Source organism: Balearica regulorum, chromosome 12 (assembly GCF_011004875.1).
Source record: "Balearica regulorum gibbericeps isolate bBalReg1 chromosome 12, bBalReg1.pri, whole genome shotgun sequence".
In the NCBI taxonomy this organism is placed as follows: Eukaryota; Metazoa; Chordata; class Aves; order Gruiformes; family Gruidae; genus Balearica; species Balearica regulorum.
Window position 1 is genome coordinate 15,105,800 of NC_046195.1, and position 9,673 is coordinate 15,115,472.

At 51.0% G+C, this 9,673-nt stretch overlaps 1 protein-coding gene across 2 annotated transcripts in view; it reads right to left on the reverse strand.

Annotated features, from left to right (window-relative positions):
• Positions 1 to 9,446, reverse strand: part of ACAN (aggrecan) — a 28,054-nt gene extending 18,608 nt beyond the window's left edge. For both annotated transcript variants that reach the window (XM_075764609.1, XM_075764607.1), the window contains exons 1-11: positions 9,377 to 9,446; positions 8,453 to 8,824; positions 6,981 to 7,155; positions 6,293 to 6,420; positions 5,397 to 5,690; positions 3,571 to 4,083; positions 2,885 to 3,059; positions 2,336 to 2,463; positions 1,921 to 2,214; positions 1,564 to 1,758; positions 7 to 887 (exon numbers count right to left, since the gene is read on the reverse strand). In XM_075764609.1, coding sequence (XP_075620724.1) covers positions 7 to 887; positions 1,564 to 1,758; positions 1,921 to 2,214; positions 2,336 to 2,463; positions 2,885 to 3,059; positions 3,571 to 4,083; positions 5,397 to 5,690; positions 6,293 to 6,420; positions 6,981 to 7,155; positions 8,453 to 8,824; positions 9,377 to 9,446 — 3,225 coding nt within the window. The remainder of the gene's footprint in view (positions 1 to 6; positions 888 to 1,563; positions 1,759 to 1,920; positions 2,215 to 2,335; positions 2,464 to 2,884; positions 3,060 to 3,570; positions 4,084 to 5,396; positions 5,691 to 6,292; positions 6,421 to 6,980; positions 7,156 to 8,452; positions 8,825 to 9,376) is intronic.
• Between the last annotated feature and the right edge of the window lie 227 nt (positions 9,447 to 9,673).

A 9,673-nucleotide genomic window follows, 5' to 3' on the forward strand; every position in this document is an offset into this window, starting at 1 on the left:
AGGCACCCCAGAAGGCTCCCCGCTGAGCTCGGGCACTCCAGAAGGCTCCCCGCTGAGCTCGGGCACCCCGGAGGGCTCCCCGCTGAGCTCGGGCACCCCAGAAGGCTCCCCGCTGAGCTCGGGCACCCCGGAGGGCTCCCCGCTGAGCTCGGGCACCCCAGAAGGCTCCCCGCTGAGCTCGGGCACCCCGGAGGGCTCCCCGCTGATCTCAGCTCCTGAGGGTAACCCTTGGGCTTCTCCACTGGTGTCCCACTCAGCAGATGGGAACCCTGACAGATCTCCTTCGCCACTGACTCCGATGGATCCTTTTCCCTCCTCTCGCCGTTCTGGTGTTGCTGTTACAACTTCCACCAATGTGGTATCCACAAGAGAGACGGTAGGAAAGCCAGAGGTGAGTCCACTTTCCTCTCCAGATGACACGCCACTGACTAGCTCAGTGCCAGAGATTTCTCCACTAAATCCAGAAGGCAGCCCACTGCTTTCCACTCCAGAGGGCATCCCACTAATTTCTGGTATCCTTGAAGTAGACACCGATATGTCTTCCTCTGCAGAAGGTAAACCACTGATGTCAACAATGCCAGAAGGCACCCCACTCAGGTCCCCTGAGGGTAGCCCACTTTCTCCAGGTAGAAAGCCACTGGTATGCAGGTCCACTGATGGTAATCCACTTTCTCCGATCCCTGAGTGTTCTCCACTAAGTTCAAAAACTCCAGAAGTTGGTTCTCCACTTGTATCCGGGACTCCAGACACCCACCCGGATGCCGAAGATTCACCACTGACTTGGTGTTCTCCAGATTCAGTCACCTCCTCTGACACTTTGCTGATGGAAGCATTAGTACTTGTTTCCTCTGGTATTATGGTAGCTGGAGGAAAAGCAGATGGACTCACTGGAAAAGAAAGAGCGAACAAAGAGAAGGAGAAAGGAAAATTATTTACTAAATTGTTTTAAAGGAGCTATTAACAATTTCCTGGTTGACTTTACCTCTAAATTGACACCTTTGGGATAAAGACACAAAGTTCTATGGTTCATTTGGTCCCTTCAAATTTGTTAACTATGTTAACTATAAATTAAATATATCGGGGAAACTGACAGAACATGTAATCTACTGACATGGGATGATGGCAACAATGACATCAATTCCCAGGTGCCAAAACCAAGCTACTGCTTCCTCAGAGATAACATGTGGAAGAGAAGTTTGGTGCTGCTTTGACCACACTGCAGCTCTGTCCTCCCTAGAAGACATGACCTGAGATCTGTTTCTATCCCGCCTTCCCCATCCCGGGTACCCAACATTTTGTAAGGTACTCCGGCAAAGCTGTGTGTGCCGGTCTGCAGCATGGCAGGATGGGTGGTTATTTCATCAGAGTCTTAGACAAAAGTTCAATAATATACATGTGTAGCTTCTCCTGTGGTACCTGCGTGCACACCATCAGACTTTGCTAATGTGGTATAATTCAGAGAGGATTCCCTTCAGCAAGGACACAGCCCATTTATTTTGGGAGTGTCCCAAACCTACACCACCAGCCAGGCATGACCCAGGAGATGGGGAAGCTCTGACCCACCTGAGAACAGCGACATGTCGGTTGGAAAGACCTCTGTCCCCCAGGCTGTCTGATTTTCAGGTGGAGTGGCAAGCTCTGTCTCCACAGTCGCCTCTTCCCCAGAGGGTACCCCCTCCACTCCAGGGATCACTTGGGTTGCCAGCAAATCTTCTTCAAAGAACGAGGTGACACCATCCTCCTCCGCAGGTGGCAGAGCTGGAACAGAAAGGCATTGGAAGAAGTTTCCAAAAATTCACAGTCCAAGATGCTGGTGAACTGCTTTGCTCAAACTGACACCCCGATGTGCCCAACCTCCCTTGTGAAATCCCTTTCCCTGAGGAGATCAGTCTACAAGTCCTACAAGGGGTGGGAGGGTACCTCTGAAGCAGAAGGCGTGATGCCGGGATAGCGGGTCGGGAAAGCCCGTTTGGTTGTAGTGCTGGTAGACGGTTCTCACACCAGGCGCATCCCCCCCGCAGGCGGGACGGGGGCTCACGATGGGATAGCGGAGGCTGCCGTCGGCTAACCAGCCAGCGTAGCATCTGTCCAGGCCCTGCTTCCAGGCAGCGTGGAGTTGGCCAACAGAGGCCAGTGTGGCATTTTGGCTCTCACAGTACTGCTGAGCTTCTGGGAAGGTGAACTGCTCTGGCTGGGTTGCGAAGAACACCTCGCCTGAGGGATGGGAGAGAAAGCAGGCGTGAGTCCCTGCATCCCACCCACGCACACACAGATGTGGAGGTGTGAAGCACGTTTTTGTTCCACAGCCATGCCCAGAGGAAGGGGGAGAATGTACCTTTGAGCCTGTCGATATAGCAATACACATCGTAGGTCTCTGAGGCCGGGCGCATGCCGTATGACCGCACACCTGGAGAGCTCTCTTTGTCTCCTACGCAGTTACTTCGGGGATTCACAATGGGATACCTACCAAAAGAAGAGAGGAGGTAACCTATGGTCAGCCTTATTACCCTGGATTGAAGAACCTCTGTGTACTTGGGAGCAGGACACAAACACTTCACTGTCAGAGGTGCTTGGTGCCCCCAGCATGACTTGGAAACAAGTCCACTTACAGCTTGGGGCAATGAATACAAACTTTCCTCCACTTTTGCTACATGTCAGGAGAGCTCACTGCTGCAGGATGTATACACAGGTTAGGAAATGGGTAGAACAGGTTGAGAAGAACAGGTCTATTGGCCACTAGATATCATGGCCTGGAGACAACCTTAGGTCAGGAAAGCTTTAGAAGGTGATGAGCAGAGCAGCAGGACAGACCAGAGTAAAGCCTCAATTTCATGGCTGAATAGTCATTTTGAGAGGTGTCTTCCTCAAGTCGGTATAGATTTACCTGACTGTCTGGTCCCGCAGCCAGCCGGCATCGCACTGGTCAAAGCCAGCCTCATAGGCAGCCTGGAGCTGTTCCGGAGTGGCGATAACTGCATTGTTCTCCAGACAGGCCTGCTGGGCTTGGACGAAGGAGAAGGCGTATCTTCTGGTGGCAGCACGGTAGTGAAACACCACACCTGGGGGAAGAGAAGCCGTGGTGAGACAGCAGATATTGGATCCCCCCCTCCACCAAGATACGTGACCAGAAAGGGTCTTCCCAACAACAGTGCAAGGACCAATGCCTGTCAGACCCACTTTGATGGAAATGCCTCATTCATTGAGCTCCGCTGCCATCAAGGACGATGTTCTGGGGGGTCTCTTTAGCCCTTGTCTAGGATCTTCCTACCTCGACTTTCCACTTCCCTGGAGTCAGATGCACATGGGACTGCAGAGTGTGACCGCTGCAGCTCCAAGCATCAGGCAGCTGAGCCCTTTTCAGTACATGATGGGGTGGCCCACAGCCTCCTCCTCACCCCTTCTGTCCTATTGTAGGGGAGGCACTCAGCCTGTCCCTGATGCCAAACAGGTCTGCACACCTCCTGGGACCTGGATGCCCTCTGTGGTGGCAGGAGCTCAGACTGTTTTCAGCTGAATGGTTACCTCTAAGAGAAATTGATCTTCAGGCTTCTCAGAGTCCTGGTGACTTACCTGTGGGGGAGATGGGCCGCACGGGGAGGAGACCGACACTGGGGCCTGCTGTCACTCGCACGAGCTGATCTTCCACTGTGAACGCTGAGGCAGACTCTAGTCCTGGTGTGGCAGTGACTCCCATAACTTCTTCCACTGAGCTCACCTCTGCTGTTCCAGTGGTGATGGCAGTGCCTAAGCCTACGGTGGTGACCTCTTCAGGTACAGCCCACACCCCTGTGACATCTGCCCTGGTCACGTTCTCCTCGTCTGGGGCAGCTGTCTCTACTGTGACACTGGTGGTGAAGAGATCTGGCAGGATGGTGAAGCCCTCATACAGCTCAGTGGCGGTGGGTGTGATCTCAATGGGCTCCAGGGTGGCAATGCTGCCACGAGCCTCTTCCTCTGTGGCATTGCGTGGCAGAGGTAGCTCCACTTCAGTCTGGGTGACAGTCTGGATAGTGAAGGCGCTGCCCAGCTCGCTTCCTGTCTCATCGATGAACTGCCCTGGGACCAGAGTCTCAACGTCGTCCCCTAACCAAGAGACAAAGCAGTGGTCAGAGGGAATGTGGTCAGTCTAGCAAGGTGTCCTGCACTGGTGCTGCCTCTGAGAAGAGCTGGGTGTTTGTCCACTCTGAGACGAGCAGGGAAATCATGACGTCCTTGTAAAACAAGTGGTTTTCCTTCCTCCACTATGGTTCTCTACAACACCCCAGCACGGAGAGCATATTCATGACTTAGAGGCAACGAGGCACGGCATGCTCCACAGCTGGTAAATTAGAGAGGACTTTCGCTGCTCTCCTTCCCGGGAACACCTTGCCCATATCCAAGTCTGCACTGACCTCTAGTGCCTGCCGCAAGGAATTTAAGGTGGCCGGAGGGAAGTAGGGGAGCTTGGACAACCTCCACAGCAGGTCTGAGCCGTGGGAGAAAGACAAGTGGATCCTCACACTCAACGCATGAAGCCTTACTAGGATCACTATCTCCTTCTGCTCTGCACGGGTGAGGACTTAAGAGCTCATCACATATACGCATGCTAAGCTCATCACCAAGGCAGCCAAGGCAGTCACTTGCTGTACCAAATACATTCAAACAACACACCTTTCCCCTCCCAAATCACTTTTTTTTTCCTCAAGTCACATCCCTGGCTGTAGGAGAACATGTTTAAAGTGCCACTGAGCAGGTCAGCCTACAGCAAGGATGGTGGTTTAAAGAGCAGCATAAAAGAGAACTGGGCAGATTAGGGAGGGGTGGGACATCTTGGATATATAGTGAGGCAGGTCTCGGCTGGGGAGGGAGAGATAATGAGACAGTCAGGCTTTTCCCCTAATACTGCTTTCCCTGCCCTATTTATTTCCAATTCCATTTTTCTGCTAGTTCATTTTAGCCAGTACCTCTCAGACCTCAAGAGATTCAGAGAATTAGACAGAGATGCTCAGGCAAGGGCTGTCTGTGCTCAGCAGTTTCACATGCATGCCCTGAGATAACCAGAAGGCTGTGGCTTGGTGAACCAGTCTTTAGCTTGGCCACATAGCTGGATTACTCCAAAGGGCCAGGGAGGTTTTACAGGATCTCCTGACACACTGATCATGCATGCATCTGGGCAAAATAGGTCTGTATCAAAGGGGTTTCAAAACATATTTTAAAATACTGTTATTATTTTTTTAAGAATGGCAGTCCTATTTGAATATCAGCCTCTGGTTGTCCTGAACAGACCACATACCACTGTGCTTTGCCCCCTTCTTGCTGCAGGGGGAAGAGTGCAGTTAGAAGAAAGAGGGAGTAGCTGAGATGCTCTTGATTTGTAGATGACACGTTGCTTAGTCCCACAGCCCCGACGCACTCACCGCTATAGCAGATGGCATCGTAGCGAGAGTCAGGATGAGGGTACCCTGTCTGGTTGACGTACAGGTACACTGTTCGCACGCCCACCAGGTTTCCTCCGCAGTTGGGCCGTGCTCTGGAAATAGGGTAGCGGACGCTGCGATCGGCCAGCCAGCCTGCGCTGCACATGTCCATGCCATCCTTCCAGGCCAAGTAGAGCTCTCCTGTGGTGGCCAAACGGGCTCCCAAACTGTGGCATTTGTTGAAAGCTTCTTGGAAGGTGAACTTCTTGGAGTCGGTGGCATAGAAGACTTTACCTGCAATCACACCATCCAGTAGCACAGGAATTAGCTGTAGAATTTAATCCCAATTCCCTTTCTTCCCTCTTCCTAATCCTGAGAGTCTGGATAAGATGAAAATTCCTGTGTATTGCAGCTGAACTGCAACTCCGTGTTGGTGACTGTCTATAAAGACCAGAAGAAGGGAGTCTTACAGACCAAATACAGATTGGACCAAAACATACCAAACCAGTTGGAGCCACAGGGCAAGAGGAAAGTAAAGGACAATTTCAGTTCTGATGTGCTGAATATTTCAATGGACCCCTGTCATAAGCATGGGTGATGGACATCTCTGAATGTCACACCTTCGTATGGGTGACCAGAGACATGCAGGATGGCATGGCCTCTGGTGGAGGTTAGATGGACTCCGCCCTCTGTATTGTATTAATCATTGACATTAAAATTCTCCAAGGTGTGAAAAAGAGACTGTACAGAACATCTGGCCTTTCTGGGGTATGTGCTTTTCCATCTTTAACCTGTATTGCCTCTAGGACCTTTGCCTCTGTATTTACTGTTCAGTCTAGGCAGGATCAGAGCTTTGGCTGCTTCTGTGTCTGGTGACAATAAAAACCCCAAATCACCTTGCATTTGCTCTGCATAGCAGTAAACATCATAGGTTTCATCTGGCTCGCGGACACCATAGGTCCTCACTCCTGGAAATTCATCCTTGTCGCCATAGCAGCGCTCCCGAGGCCAGTGGATGGGGTACCTGGGGAAGAGACGGTGCATGAGGGGTGAGGGGGGCAGGACCCTGGCAGGCGCAGCGAGGTTGGGAGGAAGCTGCTGAGCACAGCACAGTGTGATGTTTTATGGCTTCTCCTGGGTTATGGGGAAGGGGAAGGATGATCTGCTGTACTGCCCTCTCTCTGATAGTCCTAAGCACAGCAGATCCCTGTGAGCACCAGCCAAAAACAGCAGGCCAAGGTGCCTCCCCAGCGGGGGATGCACAGCTCAGTATGGTTGAGCCACACTTGTGCAACTTGGTGTAGCACCTGTTTTGTTCAGGGAGGATGAAGGATCAGGATTAAGCCATTGTCCACTCAGCTGTCACCACCAGCTGAGGAGGACAGTGGTCACTCTGCTTTTCTACTACAGATTCCCCCTGACAGAGAATGGCTTCCAACCCACCACCTCCCTGTGCACACCAGCAGTTACAACAGCTGCTATTTAGCAACTGTTTCCCAACTGTTTTCTGTCAGTGGCTTCATTACAGAAGTTCTTCCCTAACGACCCTGCTGTAGCTTTCCTTTCCCCGCCACTGTTCATTACCTGACAGTCTGATCAGCCAGCCAGCCAGCGTCACACTGCTCGTACCCATCCTCGTAGGCAGCTTGCAGCTGCTCGGGGGTAGCAATGACAGCACTGTTCTGGATACAGGCCTGCTTTGCTTTCTCGAAGTTCAAGGTGTACCTTGTGGAGATTGCTCTGTAGTGGAATACGATGCCTGGAAAACACAAGGGCCATCACTCACATGTCTGCTAGAGAGGAACCAGCCCCTTTCCTTCCAAAGAAGTTAGGGATTCAAAGAACAGATACTACCTGTCAATTAGAAACAATGAACTATTTATTCTGATTGTCTGTACTCGAGCATTTCAAGCCAAGGGTGACTTGGTGGGCTCCTTTAACAGGACCTTGTGGAGCACATCAGTGACCCAGGACAGCGTCTGCTCTCCCATGGTGCTGTAATAGTCACGGTGCATTAAAAGCCAGTACCTGAATAGTAGTGTGAGCAATGGGAGGAAACCCATCACCCAGAACACAGAGCTGTACCACTGTCAGAAGGACCCAATACTTTCCTGATACAGCTCTGTGCAGTATTTTAAATGCACAGTTCAGAAATCAGCCGGTGGTGCAGAGCAGGGACTGTGCTGCTGTGCAGGTTTGAAAGCTGCAACCCCTCAAGGTCCTGCTGAGGACCACGGGTGCAGAGTGTCAACCACTGTACAAACACCCAGGAAAAAAGAGACAAATTCATTCGAAATCTCCAGATATGCTGCAAACATATCTAAGTTGTATTTTTTGAAGAACAGGGATTATTTTTTTTTGAAGAATGAAGGATGGCTATCTGTACACTCTGGTCTGGCATGAGCAGACCATTAAGTGGAAAACTCACCAGGAGGCAATGAGGGGGCTCCCAGCCCCTACTGTCAGACATACACTCCAGTGTATGCGACCAGCAGAGACCTGCTGGTTAACTGTTGTAGTGGAAGCTGTCTCCCTGGCCTACACTGAAAGCAAAAGCCACAATAAAGATAAGGATTGTAGGAAACGTAACTTGTGTTATTTTATCCACTTTGGGCTTTGCAAGACTATGGGGAAAGTTTTTCCAGAACAAACCAATTGTCCAGCTGAGGGCATCCCATCTCTTAAAATGTTTGGAAGAAATAAAAGTTCTTATAACGGCCCTGTTCCAGTTTCACCCCTCTGAGCAACAGCCCAGAGTATCCAGTACCACCTCCTGCCAAGGATGTCATCTTGCTGTCTCTGTAACTCACCTTCTGCCAGAAGAGTCATTTTATTACCATATATATTTTACTGGTTTGTTTAGTCTGGTCCCAGCCTGCTAAAATAAATGCCTGGCCCATGGCTTCTGCTCACCTGTACATTGCCTTATCTGTGACATGACTGAAAGAGTTTATGCCCATGGGGAGGCATAAACCTCTGCCCATGTATTTCTTCTTCCCTTCTGCCTAGGCCAGGCAGCAAGATCCTGAGAGGAAAGACGAAGGGCAGGATCTCACCTTTCACTAGGACCTCTATTGTGTCTTGTCTGTCCTCAATCCCGTACATGACTTCACAGCGATAAATCCCAGTGTGGTTGGATCTCAGCGCCTTGATTTCCAAGGTGGCATCGGTGGGGATGGCGGGGTAATTGGGCAAAGAGATCGCCTCCCTGTACTCCGTATTGAGCCGGATTTTCCCACCGGTGGCCACTAGCAAGACAACTTCGGTCCCATTTGAGAGTTTGCTCCATTTGATCCGTGGGTTCAGCAGAGCACTGGTGTCCTGTTCCTCTGGGATGTTGAAGTAACAGGGGATGTTCAGGGAGCTTCCCAGGACAGCACGCAGGGGAGACTGCTCAGGTATCTTCACTTCTAGGCCATCACTACTGTCTGCCAGTTCCCAAACAAAGCAATGGTTACATCAACAATGCATTTAATTCAAAACATCCAGTGCTTCCATATGTCCAATGCCTCTATCTGCTTTGCAAACCTGTACCCACATATTCAGACATACCCTTTTTGGTCTAGCCTGCTGAAAATAACTTGCAGAAAGGGAAGTTGCAACCATGACCCTTGTGCCATGGTTGCTCTTGGGATTTGGACCAGTGCTGGATGCGGGAATGATGGGACTGAAGGGCTCTGCTGCAGTGTAGCTACTGCCCATGCTACGAGATCACACCTGGTAGGGTTTAAAAAGGGGAATGTGGAAATTTCCTTAGTTTCCCCATAAATCTGCCTTTGCCTGGAGCTATCTCCCTGCCCCTCCCCAAGCACAAGAACAGGGACAGGCTATGGCATAGCAGCCATCCAAATAAAGGAGCCCTGTGTGTACACAGAGCAGATTTTGGGTACACTTATTTCTGACAGTTGCCCACGCTCAGGGGTGGGACCAGAGTGCAGCACATTGCTCGGTCCCGCTGTCCCGCACCACAGGGCACGTACCTGAGAGCTCCACAGAGACGGCTGCAGTGATGACTCGCAAACACACAAACACTAATAGTAAAGTGGTCATAGTTTACCTGCAAGAAACAACACAGGGAGAAAGGATTTATGACTACCATATGTTCCTGGGGAGTGCTGTGGATGCTGCTGCGGGGCAGTGCAATGCTTTCAGCCACCCCTTAAGCTTCCTACATGTGGCTGGCAGTGAAAGCTGGTCCTTGGGGAAGGACACTGTCTCAAAGTGCTTCTTGCTTCAGGAAATGAGTCTGTGAGACAAATAAATAAGATGCTCTGCTA